The following is a 23,785-nucleotide window of genomic DNA, read 5'->3' as shown; positions in this document are numbered from 1 at the left end:
TCCCGTCACTAGATATCGGTACTTAATACCTTTCGCAACTCCGTATAAGCACCTTGAAAGCCTTTATCCATATTAATGACGTAAATGTCTGCTTTCCTTTACGAAATTATATTAAACTCCTTAGACTTTAAGGTCTTTATTTCTTTGTCCGTTAAAAGAATTTAGGATCTTCTCGGAGTACGAATTTGTAGAAAACTTGTAAGGTACGCAACCAGGAATGTATAGGTCATCGGGAAATAGGCCTTCAGTCGCATCGCGCACATGCTGGCGTGAACACGGATTCAGCGCTAGGGTTTCGCGCGAAATGGCGGGAACTTTTCGACAACTTTCGTAATTCAGTACGCAAACATAATAATCTTCAGATTCTGCTAAGAATTTAAATAATTTAATTAAAACGTGAAAAATAATAATAAGTTAAATTGTTGAAGTTTATAAACATGTCAGAAAAGTGATATTTCGACAACTCTACACTTGTTTCTCCAAGTATGTATTGTAACGAGATATTGTTTGTAATGTGTTCTGAAATATAATTAAAATAATTTCGTTTTACTTTTTTTTTGGAACAGAACAGTAAATGGATATATTTTCAAGAACAAAAATATTTTTTTTAATTTGGTATCCAGACACATGTTTAAAAAAAAAATGTACGGACTTAAAAAAAGTACGTAAACAAGCTGCATGAATTATGATATTAACAAAATATAGTTTTTTGTTATCTTTCCTAGAAACTAAACTAATTAAAAATAATAAATTATAATAGTTTAAATTTTTATTATCAAATTTAAATTAATATCTATATTTTTGTATTAGATATAGTATTCTGCCACAGGAATTTAATTTGGTTAAAATACAAGTTTTTAACTGATATATACAGTTTTTGTGCAGTAACTCTGCAGTGCTTCCGTGAATAATCATGTATTTAGGTATAATATATAGAATAAATAACTTTATTTAATGTAGTAGATTTTTTTAAAGATTGCCTTAACCTTGCGATTATTCACAAGGACAAAATCTTTAAAAAAAATCTACTTTACTGCTTTTAACTAGTTCTAAATATACCTATATATAATTGATAGATATATCTATTAATAAAATTGATAGATAGATATATCTATTAATAAAAAAAAACACCTTCAAATGTAAATAAAAATCTGCAGTAAAAATATTTATAGATTTAAAAAAAAAATTATCGAATTTAAAAAAATTATCTAGTTTAAAAAATATGTCGCCGGGTTTTGGTGTTAATAAAATCTAAAATCGTAAAATAATTATATTATATATATATATATATATATATTACCCTACTCTACTACTCTACCCTGACTACTCGGACCCTACTTCATCCCTACCATTCTTACTACTGAGAAATAAATAAGTTCCGCTTAAAAGAATGTAACATTGACAATCATTTCGCAAATCTAAGTTGGTGTTATGCCGATAGCAGCGCCACCTATCGAGTCCGATTGTAATTTACACCACCCAGTTGCACATTAGATAAAGCACATATGCAAAAATTTTCATACAAATCGGTCAGAGAAGTTAGGTGACAAACATAAGAATTATATATATTAAGAGCTGATATTATAAATTTTTCTCGTATAAAATGACCCACATACATCTATTCGATCCGTCTTGCCATAGGCACTCATACATTCGAACTCAATTTCAGGTTTAAAGTTATTAATACACTTCACCAAACATCTATAATAGGTAATATATGAAAAACTATAATAATAAACTAAACTATAATGATAAAAAAAATAACAACTGTAATTAAATGTAAAGACGTATTAACAAAATCTCCAAAGAGCATCAAAAGAAATCAACGAACACTAAAATTAATAAGTGTAGTGATCTATATATTAATCTTAATCCTAGATACAGATTATAATGGATGTTCTTAACTTTCAGACATACTTGATGCTCGCTAGTAAAGTATTTTTTATAAAAGTTATTAATGGGTGAAATAGCTAATAATATATCTACATAGTATATTAGTTATGGAGGTCACACAAAACGCAAGCGCCCATAAATATACGGAAACATATTAACAATATAACCGTATGATGTATCTGAGCTTTAAAAATAATATTTGAATAAATGAAAATTCCATTCTGACCGATGCATTCGGGATTGCAGCCGAGCTGGGCCTCGCCTCACCGCGTGGGGAGGTTTTAATTCCCTTGACTGTTGCGAATCGGCGCATGTTTTTTCATTAAAACGCATTCAATATGACGACGACGTAGCTTTGAAAAAGCGAACCTTTTCAAAAAATATTTTCATTGACATCCCAGTCCGCAATGCTCCCCATCCATCTACTATTTGAATAATGGCTCTTCTATTAAGAGTCATTATTAAAGAGCATTTTAAAAAAAATATTATATAAAATTTCTTATCATACAAGATAGTAAGTTATAATATATTTTCCATGATACAATTACGAGAAACTTTTTCATAGTTCAAAAATTACTTAACATTAATAATCATAACCCTGCGACTATTCGCACAGCATCATCTATTATATGTAGTTCCAAACTAAGCACAGCTTGTTTTATGGATAGGGTAGTGTAATATACATAAACACCCCAACTAACACAATCACTTATGCACATGAATACAAATGTTTGCATCGTGCAAGGTATTGAATCCGCGATCACCGGAAGTAATGTGGCGTGAACCTTTAGACTACCGAGGTCGTTAATTTGTTTTTCATATTTCTACTGTGGAATCAAAATAAATAACATAACCCCGCGGTTTTTTTTCTTTGGATGAAATATTTGATTCTGACGAATATTCTTAAATGAAAGGACAACACGAAACTTATTTCATGTCCTTTAATTACAGCTTCCTTATTATTGGCCATTATTAAAATTTATTAATTCTCTTCTAAAACTTCTCGTAGATCGAACTCATATTATAAGTATAGGTAATGATAATTACATTAAAATTGGACATGTTGTAATTCCAAACCTCTTCTTTTGGCCATATTCTTATACTCTGAAATCTTATATCAGTTATGATTATGACTGGAAGAATCGACTCTTAAAATTCTATGTTTTTGCTAAACATAGAATTTTAAGATACTACTGATAATCGTAATTTCCAGTTGTTCTTTCAAATAAAAGTTTCAGTGTATATATACACCCAGACAATATATACTAACAAAATTACATATCTTGAAGTAAGAAAGTTGTTAATCATTAATTATTTCATTTTAAATGTTTGCGTTAATAAACAGTTGTGAAATACATATTAACAATATACCTCTAGTAATCCTTTAGTAGGCATGTACTCGTATAACTTTATCTACTTACGTTAATTATAGTTTCTTAGCTGACATTCGGGGTGTGCTGAAGTGGTTTTGTTGCGGTCGCAATGACACCCTCACTTCTCCATTAGTACACCATGAAGCAGGGTTAACGACCAGTTCGCGTGATATCGAACCACTTTACGCTTATTTATACGATGAGGCGCACAAACCAACACTCCACATTCGAATGTTACATAGCACAGCGCGACATATCAAATTTCTATTATCAAAAAGAAACATAACATAAGCATAACATTTTGATCAGAAATAAACAGTCGAATGCGACTAGAACTATGGGAATAAGCGCATTTATTATACCACGTCAAGAAAGAACTCACTATTGTTATGTATGATATCACATGGATAACTCACGTTGTGAGCTCTGTAACTGGGGTTTTAATTATTTGGAAACTATATAAAATGTATTTATATTATTTTTCTGCGATATGTAAAATGGGTCATCTTTGAATATTCTAAATCAATTTTGATAACTGTCTTTTAGTCGACAGTCGACAGTCGTCTTTAAGTCAGATTTTTAGGACATTTTCAACTCTATTATTGGATACTGGTTTTTAATCAAAACGGTTTTTAATTATTCTTTTTGTTATCGATAGTAAACTCTACTATGATAGTGATTACATTAGATTATATATATTAATAATAAATATTATTAATATAAAATACATATTTCTTTGTTACAGATACAATGACTATAAATGGAATGGTTACGAGACAGCATTTGATATCCAGTTAATAATATTTACTGCCATAAAATTATATTTTTAAAATGAAAAAGACTAAAAGAAGAGTTCATGAGTGCTAGAGTATCATAGACAAATCCGATGTCGGGCCCGAAAGAGACCGTGTCATAGACAATGCACAACTTGTTTCAAGCGGCTATAGTGTCGGCTTTATTGCAGATACTGTTCTCCTTTACAGGTAAGCACAATGTAGTAAATTATACTTAAAGTATAATATATAACCAAATAATATATACACACGCTTTGTACAAGTTATATTGTGCATTAAAGAATAAATAAATTGTTACTGATAAAAAAAAAACAAAATAATTATATTGCTCCTGTATTATATTTACATGACTACAATTATTAACATTAATGACAATTTAATAACAATAGAAAAGTGTCCAATAAATACATAAGACCTTAACAATTTAAAATTAAGCAAATTAAAGAAAAAACATAAAAAAGAACATATGATATTTCAGCAACGTAAATAGAACTTTTCAATAATAATTAAGTAGTACATCATAACTTAGAAATTAATAATATAAAAATATAGTAACTAATAACGCATCTGAAATTCTATATAATTTCAGAAAATACAAGGCATAACATGCAATCTTGTAATTAGTGTTTTACAACGGTTAGTGTACTCATGGTTAAGTATCATGAAAATTAATTCATAGCATAAAATAATAGGTATTATTTCTATTTAGCGTTGATATAATAAGAAATAGTTCTAGTATTTAGAAAATAAGTTTTGAAGTATACACACACATACAAATATTATAAGTTATATTTTTCTTGTACTTAGTCACACTTTCTTAGATGTGAAACATATAGGAAAGCATGGAGCTATCTGAGAGGTGCATAAACATATACTTTTACGTATTACAGTACTAATGTCACTATTTTGTAAACTCTTATGTATAGATATGTTTAAAGTGTTTCACCAGCAGTTGTTATGACTAGCATAGAAGCAGGTAGAATATGCATGAGTATTAGATGCTACTGTTGATTAAATTCTTTCTGTTGCAAAAATATTTTCAGTCATGGCTTATAAACACTCAAATTGAGACTTTTCGGCAGTCGATAAATGTATGTAGTAAATTCACGAATCATTAATTAAGGAGGTACGTTTCATTCTGTTTAAAAACTATATTAAGTACCTATCAGGAAAGAGCTTATTCGTGCAAGAGAAATCCACCAATTAGAGTCAGGTTCTTTGTTCTACTCGTATGTTCGTTACTCGATGTTTACTGACAATGTAGGTCAGGCCAATATTTCCTTTGATCGGACGATGGCGACAATACGGCATTAGGTGAACGAAGCAAAGACAAGCGAAGCCGTCACCCGTCGGCAACAACGGAAGCAGCTGCGTCGGTCGCGTGCTATTTGCCAATTTATCACTAAGCTGATTATATATATAGGCCCGTTCTTGTGACGTGCTTTATGACCTTGTTTGCTCTCCTTCTATTGTTTCGCTCCTTTATTTACACACCTTTTAAATCGAAGAAAAAGGCAATGGTGAATGAAGTTTATGTCAACATTTTTGAGGAAATGTCAAAGAATTTATTATAATTTTTTTACATTAATTCTAAATACGGCTCAGTACCAATTGTTTTTTATATCTAATTAAATATATTAAAAATAATATAACTGTTATTAAAGATAAGGTAGCCAGAGGCACTATCAACGTTAGTCGACGTCAGTGAACACAACACCTGTCAAACGAACATTTCGCTGAGTATATTTGAATCCTATGTGGCTTATGGCTTATATTATTGCCTGCTTGAATTATTTTTTGTTTATTTACAATTGTTCCCATCACAGTTTTCTGTGATGGGAACAATTGTCAGTCGATAGAAGTTATCACACAGATTTTTTGTTCAACCATTGCGCTCTTAAAATTTGTGCGTATCACACAAATATCTAATGGTAGTTACGTAACTACGTACCTAGCAGTACTACGTAATAGAAGTTACAGTAGATGTACAGTATCGACGAGATATCGACCTAAATTTGCAGCCGGGATTTTCGGAATCCATTTCAACAGTGAAAGCCATGATAGGTATTACAGTGCTTTGTACTAGTAACAAGTGGTGTTGTGATTTGATTATGCATAGACTTTACATACTTTAATAACATTATCTATTGTTTTCGGGTTATAATTTTTCGCACAGAAATATTTTGCTTATGTTCTTATGAGAATTTTTGGTAAAATCCTTAACTGTGTAAGCTTAGTGAAACTCTTAGCCACTCAATTACTTTTTCGCATTATATAGTTCATCACCATCTTTCATGTAGTTCATTCACATATTTTTACTTACCTCTCTACCTATATAAGAGTTCATGTTCATCCTAACTAACATTATAATTGGAAGTATGTGAATGAAGGACTGTATTATTGGGCTGGTAAATATAATTATGCAAACATGGGTTTTAGAAAGAAATAATATAATTTTATTTACAAAAGTATAATAGTTAGCAGAACAAGAGTAAAAATCACAAATATATTTTTCTATATAATATAATAGAGAAAATACCTAAATAATATATAAAGAGGTGCGTCGTGCACGAAAGGAAAAGCTTCTCAAACTCCAACAGCACTTAACATTATTGTTTCTGTCAAATACCAATAAATCTACATCTGCTTAATGTAGTTATGAATAGACAGGTGTGTTGCTACCACTTCAGATAGTCCTATGGGATATCACATAACTCATGTGTCAACCGTAATGCATTCCGTGTTCTAAGCTTAAACTGATTTCCTATTCAATACATCTATATTACTTGGTTTTCATTTCAGAAAAGTTTCTTAGTCCTTCTATTTGTCTATTATCAATTTGTATATTTAGATAAGGTATTGCAGATTATATTTTGAATGACAGATTAGATTTTTAAAAGACAGTAGTGTAAATTATAGTTATGTAGCATAGGAATACATTAGAAAGTGTTCTCAAATATGTTTGGGAGGTTTGTTTTCTGGAAATCAAGTCGGAAAACGCAAAATTTACTCAGTACCTGACGTATTGTTTCTCACTGTCTAGGTGTAGAGGTAGTTAGACTTAACTATTTGGCCTATTTATTGCACATCTAAGTTATTTGAATAGAGTAATAGCTACATATGAGTTTTGGATAGAGAATTTCCTCTAAGAATTATTATACATACCTATCAATTAGATGTGATTTAATTGTACTAAAGAATTGCGCAGCTGAACTTTCTCCTATACTGACACGTTTATTCCGTTTGTCCTATTCAACTGGAATAGTACCCATCTCCTGGAAGCTTCCAAATATCCAACCGGTACCCAAAGGAGGTGATCGAGCAAACCCTTCTAACTATCGTCCCATTGCTATTACATCCGTAATTTGTAAAGTTATGGAGCGTATATTAAATAACCATCTCTTAACGTACCTAGAAGACAATGAGCTCCTCAGTGATCAACAGTACGGATTTCGAAAAAACAGATCTACTGGCGACCTCTTAGTGTACGCTACGCATCAATGGGGAGAAGCTATTGAGAAATATGGTGAAGCTCTTGCTGTATCTCTTGATGTTTCCAAGGCGTTTGACAGGGTTTGGCACGATGGACTTATAAGCAAACTTCCCTCCTTTGGTATCCCTAATAGTCTTTGCTGCTGGGTTTCGAACTTTTTAAAAGATCGTTCGATAAGGGTAGTCATTGACGGCTGCTCTTCTGACTTCTTTAACATCAATGCCGGGGTGCCTCAGGGGTCTGTTCTTTCCGCTACATTATTTTTGCTATATATGAATGATGTGCTTAAACCCTGGGGTATGCTGACGATAGTACTATTTCAGATAGGTACCTGCTTAATAGTAGTGCCGGGGGGGGGGGGGGGGGCAGAGTTGAATTCCCAACGTCAGAGTTTGATTCGGCGAATAGATCAGAAGCTACAGACGGTATCTGACTGGGGTGATGCTAATCTCATGAGATTTAATGCTACAAAAACCCAAGCTTGTCTTTTTTCCACTAAAAAGAACCCCTTTAACCTATCTCCAACTTTTCGAAATGCATCTGTCCCGGTTTCTGACCATCTCGATCTTCAAGGTTTAACAATATCATCCATCCTAAATTTCGGGGCATATATTGAATCTAGAGCTAAAACGGCATCAAAAAAACTGGGCGTCCTCTCAAGGGTTAGGAGATACTTCACGCCTGGACAGCTTTTAACGCTATACCAAGCACAGGTCCGATCTTGCATGGAGTATTGTTCCCACTTATGGCATGGATCCGCTCAGTACCAACTTGACGCTCTAGATTCAATCGACAGACGAGCAAGGAGACTTATCGGGGACGAATTACTTGTAGCTAAGAGGCTTCAAAGTCTTAATCACCGACGTAAAGTAGCTTGTCTATCGGTGTTCTATAGGCTCCATTTTAGCGAATGTGCTCAAGAACTGCACAACCTCATTCCTCCAGCACCGTTCCATCAACGTACAACAAGACGTAGAGAGCGACTCCACCCCTACACTATTGACATCCCAGCTGCTCGAACTAACCGTTTTGCATCATCTTTCCTTATGCGAGCAGCTAAGGAGTGGAACTCTCTACCAGCGTCTATTTTTCCTGCCTCTTACAACATTGGATCTTTTAAGTCAAGAGTGAATAGGTATTATTTGAGCTTGCGTGTAACAGCTTAGACCACATCATCACTTAACATCAGGTGAGATTGCGGTCAAACGCGCTCAATATATGATATAAAAAAAAAAAAGTGTCATATTTTTGGAGTTTACCATGAAGAATATTTTTCTTATTCATAAGGTTAAGAAATTTTGGCTTTCTTATTTGGCGCAATCCAAGATATAAATTGATACGAAAACTTTCTTTATGTCGGCCAGATTTAAACTATAATAACGATTGGGTTTAAATTGGACAGTAGATCACTGGGCTGGATCGGCCTCATTTAGTAATTTTACATTTGAATGTAAATAAAAATATGTAGATGCAGTACTATAACCATACAGCAATATTCTGTTTTCAGTAAGTCTGGAGCAGGTGTGGCCGGCCTTTGCTCGAGAGACCGACGGCAAATCCGCATACGACTTTAATTTAACTTTGCTTCATTGAGCATTATCCTAACGTTACACTAAAATTACCTACGCTTCTGTTACTGGAGCTTTATTATAATTAACCAGAGACAACAACTCTGTTTTCATTATATTTTAATTATTACCAGACATCATTACTGGAATAACATTCCTTTTTAACTAATATTACATTAATTATTAATATATATGTATGCATAATTAATTATGAAAATTACAGTCATGTATATATATATATTATTTAAGAATAACGATAGATCACATATAAAAATGAGAAATAAGTAGAGAGAACATTTTTTAATCTAAATTTAGAATCACAGATTAATCAAGTATTATATTAAATTGTTATTAGCCTACTGCTAATAGCAATTTAAGCCAATATAAAGAACTCGCATTGTATAAATCTATAGTTATCCCCCCATTTTTATATGACACTCACAAAATATATAATAAAAAGAATATAAGTAGAATAACTGGTCTGTGAATACATGATCTGTGGAAAGCACATTCGTAATGAAAAAGTAAATTAGCGAACCGATTTAAACAAATGAATATCCAATATTTAGGGGAATGATGTGGATATAGGAACAATTTTAAATAGAAAGATATATTGAAATAAAAATATAACATTAAACATAATATACTTACATTACGAAATTGTCTTATAAAAGAAATAGTATCTAATAATTATATTCAATAATCATTAATGCTATGGCGTGCGTGTAATTGACGGAAATATTATATTTACGTTTTAGTTTTGGAATAAAAATTATGAACACTATAAAGAAATTATGTTCAATTATTTTATTTATAAAACCAGCTTTTACTAGTATCTTAGTGTGGGTTTATTAATTGATGTCGAAATTATCGCTCTATATGTAGCGATTATATCTATATACATATAAATTGTTGTCTGTCAAAAATCTTTATTTGACTATTCTTTATAAAAATAAGGAGTACAAAGACTATATTCTCATTAGAGATTTAGAATGTACAATATAGCCCCAATTTCATCGTATGTTACACTTTATCCATTTTCTTATGACATTTTACATGCATAATGATTCATAGACTAGATTTGAAAAGTTTTATATTATTCTTTATAAGAAGATATAAGGAGTAATAATTTTGAGAACGAATTAGAGTATGTTCTTCCATTGGCTAAATTTCAGTTAGGTCAAGTGGTTAGTTAATTAATTTATTTGCTTAAGAGCTGGACAGCGTATTGTTATTAGTATAAATCATACCCTGAATACAATCAAGAGGTCGTCAAATTATGAGGTCGTTTTAAAGAAAAAATAAAATATATCGAGTAATAATAGGGTTCACCACAACATCGAGAGTTGTGATTGCCTCTGGTATTACAGAAATAACAGTCGTAACGTAAATTTGTTTGTATTTGCTTTATTGCCCAATAAGCTATGGCACTAAATATGGACATAATACTGAAGGTCAATCTTTGAGAAGTACAGAATATATTTACAATTCTGAATTATTCAGTGTTTTTAATAAATTGCCATATAATTTTTAACAGTTTTAAACACACTGTATTTTCTTTTGCGTGTATAACGTATGTTCCTTTGCCAAATATTTTACAATTTCGATGTGATATTGATCCCTTAAACGTTTTTTTTTCTGGAACAAAACGACTTGTAACGCATTTTGCAAGTAGAATTCAATAACAGTAGTCACAATTGACAGTCTCTATTTTGTGAACCAAAATGTACCTACATATTCCCTGTACGCTGTACGTTAGGATGCGAGCACTTATGAACCGTCTATAACTTATTCAGGTTCAATTATGTATTTGTACATTTGTTATACGTATTATTGGGATAATATTAAGTTGCTTCCATTCTCTAGTTACCTTTTCCTAACTAGGGGCTTTATTGACTCATCATTTGATTTTATTTATTTATTTTCTTACTGCTTATTTTCTTCAATTTCATTCGAATGGTTACGAATGAGCTATAATGTTAATATTTTTTTATTTAACTAGAATGGCAACCAGCTGATCGAAATATATAATAGCTGGTAACAGTAATATCATAAGGTTGCATAAATACAAAGTTCATGGTGTTTGGTTGAGGTAACTGCACTGTCATTTATCTCCTCTTTTCTGTATAGCATAAATTGCTACAAGTAGTAACATATCCTACTTTTTAAGAAATTAATATGGGTATGGATAGTTTATATGATATAAAATGATTTGAGCAATTGCGTACTTATAGTTGAAATGCAATAGTGAAAAAATTGCATAGTTTGCGTTCCTTGATATGTTATGAATAATAACTTGAACAGTCGCTTGTTTATGTTTGTGTTCTGTAGCTATAATAATAATAGAGTTAAAGATCATACTTGAATGAACATTTTTGCTTTGCTTGATACACAATAATGCAAAGTGAGTGACAGCGCTACTTAGGATTTAATTTCCTTGATTATATATATTTTTTAATCTCACTCATACAGCTACTAACTTCTGTGTGCATTATACATTGTGCATATTTAGTATCAGGAATCTATCATAACAAATGATATAAAAAATAATCAATAATACCAAAATATATATCGCATACAGATAGACCAACTAACGGTGAAGTAGGCGGAAGATCGAAGGGAAAGACCCAAGATGAATTAGAAACAAATGTTACAGAAAACATTGTTGTACTCATGGTACACAAAATACGTTAATATTTCCTAGGACTAATGAGTAAGGCCTCTCTATTCCGTAATTTCATTGCCATATTTAGATATGCTGCTTCTAGGTTTAGTAAGAGGGTAATTGCTAGAGCCACATTCGACTTCGTCAGCAAAATTGGTGAGCGACTTGCACGACATCCTTCTGGAAGTAGTGCCTTTTGATCGCTTGCCAAAGCTGCCGAAGGTAACTTTTGTCAGTCGTCCTTACCACCACTACGGAAGCCGGATGATAATTTGGCACTCAGTACAAAAGAGAAGGCCGACTTGTTGTGTGCTCTTTTTGTCTCAAATTCGACTCTAGACGCTGGGGACACCATACCTACTACCATCCCATGGTGTGGTAGCTCTATGCCGGAAATATCCGTAACGCAACGGAGAGTCTGGAGAGAGTTACTGTCTTTTGATGTCAACAAGTCGAATGGCCCAGACGGCATACCGGCATTGGTGTTAAAGAAGTGTGCTCCTGAGTTGTGTCCCGTACTCACGCGCCTCTTCGCGTTTTCATACTCCTCTCGGCAATTTCCGTCATCATGGAAGACCACCCTTGTGCACTCTGTGACAAAAAAGGGCGACAGATCAAACCCATCGAACTACAGGCCTATCGCTATTGCATCTCTACTCACCAAGGTGATGGAGCGTGTAATTAATACACAGCTCTTTGGATACCTAGAGGATCACGATCTATTGAGCGATCGTCATATCCCTCTATTCCAGAGGGATTATGCAAATGGGTCGCTAGTTTTTTGTCTGGCAGATGCATCAAAACCATGGTAGACGGTGATTGCTCCGATAGCATGGACATTAACGCTGGTTCCCGCAAGGCTCCGTTCTCTCCCCGACACTGTTTCTGCTGCATATCAATGATCTGCTAACCACAGTTAACCTTCATTGCTATGCGGATGACAGTACGGGGGACGCATATTACACGGGCGTGCTAATATCCCTCTTTCCATTGTGGAGGCAAACCGCGAACAGCTTGTGTCTGAAATCGAGAGTACTCTTACCAGAGTCTCCGATTGGGGGCGACTGAACTTAGTTCAATTCAATCCTACTAAGACAAGCCTGCGCGTTCACCCCCACACGCTGGAACCTAAATGGTCCCGAACAGTGCGGTTTCAGAGGAGTTTCCTCACGCGTACACTTAGATTGTGGAATGAACTTCCTGCCGAGGTTTTCCCACGAGACTACAGCATGGGGTTTTTCAAGAAGGGTATATTAAGGTTTCTTAAGGGTCGGCAACGCGCACGCGATACCCCTGGTGTTTCAGACGTTCATAGGCTACGGTAACCGTTTACCATCAGATAGGCCGTACGCTTGATTGCCACCATCATAGTATAAAAAAAATGGATATAGGGTTGTAGATATAATCCTACAGTTAACCAAAGAGCATGAAATAGGTGAGACAAATGTATTTAAAACCCTACGTTCACCATTATTTGCATACTTATAAACCGATAAAGTGAGGTCTTATTATATAAGTCTATTGAAGAACTTCGGAAGATAATGTTATCAATTTTTTGAGAAAACCTCAATTTTAAAAAAACAATAGATGAAAAGGACATAATGACAGTCATACAATAAGTACAAATACAGTCACACTCACTCACACACACACTCACGCACACACACACATACAGACACATTCATACATACACACACACACACTGCACTTACTTCGTTTCCGCCCGTAAGTGTGGTAAAAAACTAGCCAATTCATACGGACAATTCATTTTAAACTATCTAAAGCTTGTGTTATGGGTACTAGATAACTGATACATATACATAGATTTTTTTGTATATACATACATATTATACATAGAACACACCCAGACTTATACAAACAATCATACCTACTCATAAATACAAATGTTTGCGCCGTGCGAGGAATCGAACCCGCGACCATCGGACGTAAAGCGGTGTGCTAAACTAGACACTAGACCACCGAGGTCAAAATGTAGCGTTAATAATAAGTTCTCCATTCCCATTGCTTCTTAAAGTCAGAGACTTTGTTAACTAATAATGCTTTCAGATTAATTTTCAAAACTTGAACAATTCGCATTGTGTTAAAATTTAACATTATTACAATCATGTGTTGATTTACCATTCGAAACTTCGGACGCAATGAATGCAAACTCAATGTCTAAGTAGGTACTTAGTAAATAGTTTATGTTATACTACAATAATATTTAGTTTGAACAATGCCCTTTATTTTCCGCACAATAGCAAAATAAATAAAGTCATGCTTGAGTAGATATTCAATGATCCCAGAAAATAAACTCAAGTTGTACAGTGTATTGGATCAGAACATGAGCTATGAAATGCTTGCCTGTTTGTATTATGCAATAATAACGATGCAGTATGAGGAATATAGCAGTTTTTGTACACTGGATACACGGGGCATCATAATGCAAATTACTTGCATGTGTCGTTACGGTCACGAGTTTCCTTATGAGATATAGTCGGTGACAGCTTTTTAAGATTCCAAATATAATGTCAAGATAGTTAAATGCGAATACAAAGCTAGTATTTAGATGCTGTGATATTGCTACAGTGTAATTTGTAAGATTTTAATTTATTTTTGTTAATGTTCCAACCGTGAATGAAAAGGACGATTTGAAAAAGATTTTAGTTGAATCTTCACTTTGAATATTTTGACAATTAAATAATTAATATATCTATTCTGTTTATTTTACTTTGTAGATTGCTATTATTATTTTGTAAATAGTTTGCATTGTAAATATTAGCACCACAGTATAAGGAATAGTCCGTCAACGAATACTTACGGACGTATGAATTTAAGTCTCAAGTTGTCATTGTTAAGGAACTACATACAAATGTATTGTTTTTAGTCCTTCTATGGAGGACCCTGAAATCAGATAAAAATAAATTTAATGATAATTAAATTTAATAATCCTTCAGTTATGATATAGTGTGTCAAGATAAATGCGGCACTAGACGTGACTTCTAAAGGCGATGGCTCGCTGTAAGATCTAACATTGCTATACTGAGCTTGTATTTTAGTAGAAATCATATTTAAAATTAAAAATATAGGTATCTTACTTATATTGTAAATGCGGAAGTTTGTGAGTGTGGATGGATGGATAATCTCTCTCGCAAAAAATACGGAATTGATTTTGAAGAAATTTAAGCTTATACATTAGAATAACACATAGGTTATAATTTAAAAGGATATTATGTGAATTGGGCGAATATCAAGTAAGTCTGATGGTCACGAAGTTGCACGGTTCACCATAATTGTAATAATATATATTGATATATAAAAATAATTCTAATAATATTTTTTAAACAATAACGTAAATGTTTCTATTTTGTTGGTACGACATACATATATTTACCTACAGCACAGAGACAAAGGCAAAATTTTAATAGTCATATTTTAGCCGTGGAATTTGTAGGTATCAATATAATTGTGAATGATACATTCCAACTATCAAATGGTAGAAATTAAATTAAAATTATTCGCGTGATCGAAGCTTTTGTGATGCGGGCGCTGACGAGTAGTGGGTACGAGTGCGGCGGCGTATCCTTGCACATTGCTCATGCATACGCCTCGCAAAGAACGCCAAATGCACCGTGAAATTGCCTATTTTCCACGTGATTTTGTTTATTTATTTCATATGCCGATGTTATTACAATTATTGCAATCGCTCTTTTTAATTGGGAGTCATTGAATTGGTAAATTTGCAGAAGTATTCCACACTTAAACTACAGCTACTGATTCTTGAAAATTTGTGAACCTTACTATATTTACAAGGAATGGTTACCTGCAATGTGTCCTCGAAAGTAATGCGTTTCCTTGTGATATGGCCCATACGGCTGTACTGAACCGTATCCCATACCTAGTAGAGTCTTGTTTAGAATGAATACGAAAGATAGATAATATCATTTACCTCACTCAAAACGGAAACTGATTCATTTCCGATGCATGGTTGAAGCTCTTTGTGCTGGAGTTCGTCGGTAGCGAATTGCTCACGTTTTCAACATTTTGATTGCGACATCAATATCGGTGAAGTGTTGTTGATTACATCACACTTTATGTCACTGTGATTGCAAATACTGATCTCTTTTTTCATTTTGATACGAGACTGCATGTTGCATCTGTACTACTTAGCCAGATAAAGTTAATATTATTATATACCAGCAAAATCACAAACTTTACATAAATATCAAGTACTAAAAAAATAGTTTTAATTACAATAATAATAATAATAAACTGTACACAGTTCACACGCCAGAGCATCATCTAGTCCCAAACTAAGCAGAGCTTATATTATAGGGACTAGACAACTGATATAAATACATAGATACTTTTTTTGTAAATACATACATAATATGTATAGAAAACACCCTGACCGACACAAACAACCATACTCTGTGTATTCAACACTGTTTGTGCCGTGCGAGGAATCGAACTTGCGATCATCGGAAGTAAAGCGGTGTGCTAAACCGCTAAATGACCGAGGCCGTCAATAATACTTGTCATACTCTAAACATATCCAATTTTTAAGTTGAGTATTACAAACATAATAATATATTATATGAAGAAGATTATGTCGAATTGAATCAAATATATAGTTTAAACAGTGAAAGAATTTCTTAAAACGGTGCAGTGGTTCAGGAACTGCTTAACTTTCCGCATAACAAAATTTGCATTTGCTTTCATTACAATATATGTGTAATATGACTATAACTTCAAAGTTTCTTAGGCTAATCCATGTTCTATATAATTTTATGTATGCTATCCTTTAAAAGTATGTAATATTCCAAACAGTAATAGAATAATACAGATAAATAATATAATTTGGATGTACACAATTTGAATAAAATAATCTCTTAGATTTATATAAATGTAAATGTTTCAAACATGAAATTTCCCCGGGCACTCCTGTACGGGGATTAGGGAGTAAAGACTAAACAACAGACGCTGACTGGCATCTCTCGGGCGAGCACTTTCCAGCTCCGCGAAGGAATCGCGTCTGCAAAATGCAACAATGCATAAGAATTCAATGTGACATTTGTATCTAAATATAATTCAACTGAATATACAGATATTTGTATGCTTATTTTACAAATTGATATTATTTTTTCATTTAAGAAATTTACTTTTGTTGGAAAAATTTTTACAATTGTTTTGATTTTATCCGAAGCCTTTAGAGTAGATACTATGCACTCATCGCTCGTTTCACTTCGATTATATTGATTTTTCCGATTATTTTTATATAGGTATAAAAAAGAAATAAAGTATAATCTACTTAGATCCTATAATTATTGTATTTTACGATTAAATTTAATCTGAATAATAATAATGTTACGTTACGTTGTTACGTTAAAGGTTACACATTAATAATATACTTACTCGTAATTGATTTCAAATCGAACATTATTGAGACATAAAATCTTGTAAATAGCTTATGTACACAAAGAACGATACTAAGCCGATTGGTAGACGTACACAAGGGTTTGCACCTATTGCAAAGTTCAGCAATTCATAGATTGGGCGCAATGTGGGCGATGCTATGCCTCAGGTGCCGTTTTCGACGGTAAAGTTGCTCTAAGCCGCACTGAGCTCTACTTAGTGTCCATGCAGCCTCCGGAGCTCGGTTAATGTTATCCCTGTTCTCAAAACGACAGTTATAGTTAATAGCCAATCTTATTTAAAGTAAATATATCAACTACATAAGACAAACATAAATACACAAAATATTATTCAATATGTTATTTCGGATAAAAGCTAACGTATTCCACGAGGCTGAAGTTTGTTGAGTAGCATTAAAAGATTAAAAGTCGACAGTTCGCTCAAGCTGTATCGAATGGAAACTGGAAACGATCTCTCGACTCCACTGTAGCTAACATATATTTGTGATGCAGGCGGCGCGTCCGTGGCAAACTTCGCCTGGCGAATGCAAAAATTTAAATTAAAAACATAAATCAGGCGTGTATCGAGTAACTTTCGAGATCGGCGTATAGGTGTATTTCGAGTACACAGTTCTGGTAATACTTATGTATTCTGGTATCGTTGCTTTGTTTATTGGTCTGTTATGTTACTGAAATAATTAATATTATTATTGATTTTAGTTTAGCAATTAGCTGGCAGACGTATTATACCGACGTTAGCGTTTGTAACACAGTACAACTAGTAAGTTTTGAAAGTGTCGGCTTAAAAATAAGTACAGGAATGTATTATTTTGAGAACATAGAATAATATTCAAAAGTGCAGGTTACGTTTTGGCTTTTATATATAAACTAAGTACTCGCCACTATAAACCTTCCTCTATCATATATATGAAAAATCCGTTGCGTAGTTTTCAAGATTTAAGCATACATATACATAGGGACAAACTGCGACAGCGACTTTGTTTTATACTATGTAATGATGGAAAGATTCAATATAAATTATTTAATGGAACAAATATTGCTATTTATGCTGATGGTGATTATAACGTTTCTAAAGATTTTGTTACTTTTTTCTTCTCTTATATGAGAAGATGACTTTATTAACTTTATAACACTATAATATAGTGTTATATCTTTAAATACTATAAAGATAAAACAAAGTATTATTCCTCTTTACGCTTTCTACCTATCTTACAAGGGACGTAGCGTGAAGGAATATAGATTAGTTACAATGTTTTCTATCATAAACACTCAAATTATATTGCCGAGCGCTCGGAAAGTGGAAAAAAATCTTGTTATAGGAAAATGTACTTCACAGATAATTACCGCGCAAGATTCTCGGCTAAGTGTTTTTGAAATAATTGCTTGGAATATTATGAGTATCATAATTTCATAATCTTAATTAAGTAAGGTTTAGGCAGTCAAATTATAAATTTTAATCTTTCGCAAATTCGTCTTGAAAATAAACCGCTCACTGGAATAAATGATTTGTTTTAAGAAGGCTTGAGTATTTTTTGTTCACTTAATTTCTGTCAAACAAAAAATAGAAGTATTATATTTTGATATTTTTCATAATAAAATTCTAATATAATACTGAAATAGTATTTAATGTATTATTCTGACAGTCTACCTTCATACGTATCATCAGTGGTTTTCATACAGCTTCTCTTCAATATATATGTTTTTATCGCTAAACTAATAATAACTTATAACGAACTTATATAAATATATATATATATATATATATATATATAGTCACATAAGTTCATTATATATATATATATATATATACCTATACACTTATGTGAAAATTTCGTTTTGGGTATAATAGTTTAAAGAACGAACACATCTAAATAATTTATGATTTATTATTTTCATACAATATTATCACTGAATAATCTCAGTATTTACTATGTAAGTTTTCATATTAACAGATTTAGGGAGAGATATATTTTATAAATGATTGTCGACTAAAACCCAGTTATTTTAAAAATAAGTATACCGAGGTTATTAAAATAGCTAACCGTTTATTTGATTTAATTATTTTATTTGACTAACGATTACAAAAGTCGATGACCTTTGCCTACAATATAGTTTACTGCAATATGTAGGGTTGACTGTAGCGTTCATAATGAGAGGTGTGCAGACTTAATTAGATTTGGTTTGATTGCAGCCGTGAGTGCCGTCAGCTGGGAGGAATGGTGGACCTACGACGGTATTTCAGGTGAGTACAGTTCAATTTAGAATATTCTAGATGCTACTGAAGTTAATGTATCCACATTTGAAGTACGAGTGGCTTACTTTTAGTATTTTGTTATTAAAGCGTTTATTTTGCTGCACACAACTTGTATGTTATATATTTTTTATTAGCTAAGTCGTAGGTCTTATTTTTTGTTATAAATATATGGTTAAACCTGTATATGCTGGATTTCTTTGTTTAAATAGCATATTTACATGTTTTAGATAGATGGACGTAGATAGCGTGTTAGAACGGATTCGGATAAAACACCGAGTTTTATCCGAATCCGTTCTAACACGCTATGAACACACATAATGTTCTCCAATACGAAATAACTTGTTCTAAATATTGTGGTAATATTAAAATACATTAAACAGGTATGTTTGCAATGAAGTATTTATTAAAATTAGATTTTTAACATATCTTTATATTGAATATAACAACAATTTCAGTATTTTAAGTTTGTAGGATTCCAAAACAAAAGTAAATTGAAAATTATACGGCGCTATTTTTCCAATGAAACAACGAAGTACATCAGTTTTGTCAGTTCAGTTCATCATCAGTTTGATCAGTGGATCAAAATATACACATAAAAGGTTCCCTTATAGTTAATAGAACAGGAATGTGGTTAAAAAAAATCAATGCACCATAGATCCGCAAGACCGCCGCATAACATTCGTTTGTGGGCCGTATCAATTTCTCTGTGCCGATAACATTTTTGCCGGTTTTACGTGACACGGAATTTATACGGGCGATTTATCATGCATTCATATTACCCACGTTGCGAACCAAATTGTGAGGTGTCGTATCTTGTCATTCTGTTACTTATACATATACTGCGATGTCTTTCTGACTGTGTAGCTTTAATGTGATAGGCACTGTTCTACTATTAAATAGATCTGCGATCTTTCTTCAGTTCTATATAAATAAATTTTAATTACCATAAAAACCGACATTATTATAATATCAATTGAAGTATTAGAAACGTGCTTGTCTTTATTGTTATTTATGCTTCTTTTATGCATTGTATGGAACTATTAGGTTTCTTGCTATTGTGAAGCAATTAATGTTAGTAATATGGCAACAATGCCATAAGAACAAGAAGTAAAACAAGCTGTGCGAAGTATGAAGAGCAGTAAAGCCGTAGGACCAGATGGAATACCAGTGGAAGTTGTACAAAGTTATTATATTATTATATCTCTAAATAAATGTAAGAACTAAAAAAAAGTTATTTCTGTTAGTATCTATCTTAATCTCGATTATTTTTTCTGCCATTAACAGAAATAGTTCATCTTACTTGCTGTGTATTTGTAGGAATATAGTTGTGATATCTGTATGAAGCTTTAATGTGATAGGCACTGTTCTACTATTAAATAGATCGGTCTCATTTTTGTTGTTCCAAATACTTAAATATCAGCAAAGACAACTTTCTCAACAATTAGGTGCAATTCCGTTAATTTTGCCGACAGATTCGTGTATAAATAAATTTTAATTACCATAAAAACCGACATTATTATTTACACTAACGCAAGAGTAAACTTTGTCTCTAGAAATAATATTAATCAACAGTGGTAACAGATACAAAAAATACAGTGAAATATATAAACATATAAATCATTTTGTAGTTTTTTTTAAAGCCGTTAAGATATTATAAAATAAATAACAATAGCCTGCACTACCGAACTTGTTTAATTAAAAACGTAGTCGGCACTCTAGTGAAGCCATTCGATTTTTCGACGTCGATAGCCTAATATAACCCCGGGAATGCCAATCGTATAAGAATTCTCGTACAAATATCAAATTTTTAGGCGGATATTTTCATCCTTCTACATGTTTGTACGAGATTTCGATTTCGGTTAAAAATACGAGAAAGTCAAATTGAGTTATTATATGAAATTTTATCATATTTTTATTATTTCGTCCGAGGCTAAGTATTTTAAGGTTTCCAACATCACATAATAATAGGCTTCTGCAATATTCAAACACATAGTCCCATTAGTAGGGCCAATGTTGTGGTTTTATCCACTTGTTTAATTAAGCCAGAAGATTATATTATCATTTTATACGACCTTTGTGTAGTACCTAATCCACTTTAACATACTTTTCTTGGAGTATGGTTGTGGGTTCGACCTCCGCTCAATACAAACTTAGTATTTTATGTTCGATATATGTTGTATTTCTACATATTGTTTATGATGTTTTATGTACATTATTTATTTATTAAATACAAATTCGTAGAAATTTGAAAATTTGTGTCACTTGTTTAGCACCAAGCTCTGTTTTGTTTGGGATTAGATAGGTACGTTAATATTGATTATTATTAATATTAAAATATAGTAAATAAAATAGACTGTCTTAAACATAAAATTTTATAAAAGTAACTTATTTAGTTAGTATATTATATAGTTCCTTAATTTATTGTACTTATACCATATTAAAATGAGGAATACCATATAATAATCACTATAAAATATTGTAAAAAAACTGTGATTTAACTATCTACCTACCTACATCCACAAAAGAATGCCTTTGTGCATTTGCAATTTTGGTGAAATTTCACAAACAGTAATGCCAAAAGCGAAAAAGTATTTTGCATTAATGGAAAATTCGCTTAACGCGTGGCCATAAAGTGGGCGTGACCACAACCGTTGCGCCGGCTTACTCATGCAATTTTCAAGGTCATAAATAATAAAACCGTGAACGCGATCCAAAGTACTTTGGCTACTTTTGCACAGCACTTTGCTCCTATATTGAAATACCTCGGGATACCGCTGTTTACATTCAGGGTTCAGATAAACCTCCCTAATAGTTATTGGTTTTTATTGCTTCCCATAGCATGTTCATGTTTAATAGACTTCGATTACCTATAGTACATAGAAGGGCTATAGTCTTGAACAATTAAATAGAAATTTGTTTATTCTGGGGATATTAATTACATTAGATTAGTGGTATTGTTATTCTTAATTTGCTAATTACTGCAGCTTCGCATTACTGTAATTTACAATAACGTGAAGCTGTAGTATAGGAATGTGTTGATGGGGTCAACATATTCCTAGGATTTTAATTTAAGAAATCCATTCTTCATTTGATTGTTTATGTAAGAAATACTTATGGTAAAAACCTGTATATTAACTTGGAACAGTCTTCTTAGTAAATTCGGACCTACTGATGGGAAGTGCTAGCAGTCTGCTAACCTTAGATACTATGAACATAATAATGACGAACAATTAATATAGTACGCTCTTTATACCGTAGATGCTTGCTATTCCGGAGAAATAAATCAATCTTCTTATCCTCTAATTTCAGCTACTTTTCTCACAATACGACTGAAACACAAACTACAATGCAAGCTGCTTGACGGCTGAACTAAGTGAGACTGACGTACCCAGGCAGAAAATTTACAAAGTTTTCCTCCAGATACAAAATGTTTATATTTAATTGTTATGTAATATAAACGTCAGTTTCTGAATTGACATAGATAAGTACCTATCCAAGTATAATGGGCACTGCCCATTGAATTCACAATATGTATTAATTGATGTAGGTACGAACCAAATGCGACGTGTTCGCTTATTATAAGCCATTGTCACAGCGATAATTAACAGGGAATTTCTGTTCCATTTCATATAATAATGAACAGCGTGTGCATGCCCGTCCATAAAACATAGTCCGTTGTTTATCCGAATACATGTAACTTTAGTATTTAAAGTACCTACATACAAGTTAATGAAGCGGTATGGAAATGGTGTTCGAAACCGGCCGATTTAATATTCATTAGCTATGAATGGAAACAATGCAACGGCGAAAGCTATTCCGATTAGATGATTAGGTAGTTCTCGTAGAGCGTTAATATCCGTTTGTGTAAAATTTTGTTTAGTTTTGTGCTTTCGTGTTTGTTTTATGTAGTTAACTTACTAATTTAGATAACGCATCTAGTAATGTATTATCGTGAAGGACTTACAGTATTATTATTAAAATTAATTATTAAATCACATACGTAATAAACAACATTTCTTTACTCATCACACTAAGAATAAAATATATTATTTTTAAAAACAGGAGGATCTAAATTTGATAGTTTTGTTTTCACCGAAACTAAACGATTTTTTGTTATTTAATACGAAAAAGTAGTCGAATTTCCAAGTGATGGAATTTATTCCCAAGTTTATTTAAAATAAACTTATTTTTTAATTAGTATTCCGTTGTTTTTTAAGAAACAAAATACGTTAGATGATAATTTATTTATATAATGTAAATATATCAGTAGTATTATACACATTGAGACTACAATCAGACTGTCTAAGTAG

The 23,785-nt window shown here is 32.4% G+C and overlaps 1 protein-coding gene across 1 annotated transcript in view; it reads left to right on the top strand.

The window, feature by feature from the left end:
* Positions 1 to 260: 260 nt before the first annotated feature.
* The window catches only part of LOC131853192 (carbonic anhydrase-related protein 10-like), a 41,499-nt gene continuing 17,974 nt past the window's right edge, over positions 261 to 23,785 (top strand). Inside the window, exons 1-3 of the mRNA XM_059204020.1 lie at positions 261 to 483; positions 4,012 to 4,249; positions 19,413 to 19,463. Coding sequence (XP_059060003.1) covers positions 4,186 to 4,249; positions 19,413 to 19,463 — 115 coding nt within the window. The 5' untranslated portion in view covers positions 261 to 483; positions 4,012 to 4,185. The remainder of the gene's footprint in view (positions 484 to 4,011; positions 4,250 to 19,412; positions 19,464 to 23,785) is intronic.

This window comes from Achroia grisella, unplaced genomic scaffold (assembly GCF_030625045.1).
Source record: "Achroia grisella isolate CSIRO2021 unplaced genomic scaffold, CSIRO_AGI_Agris_v1 utg900, whole genome shotgun sequence".
Lineage (NCBI taxonomy): Eukaryota > Metazoa > Arthropoda > Insecta > Lepidoptera > Pyralidae > Achroia > Achroia grisella.
Note: the sequence above shows the minus strand (reverse complement) of the source record. Positions and strands in the feature narration are given on the sequence as shown.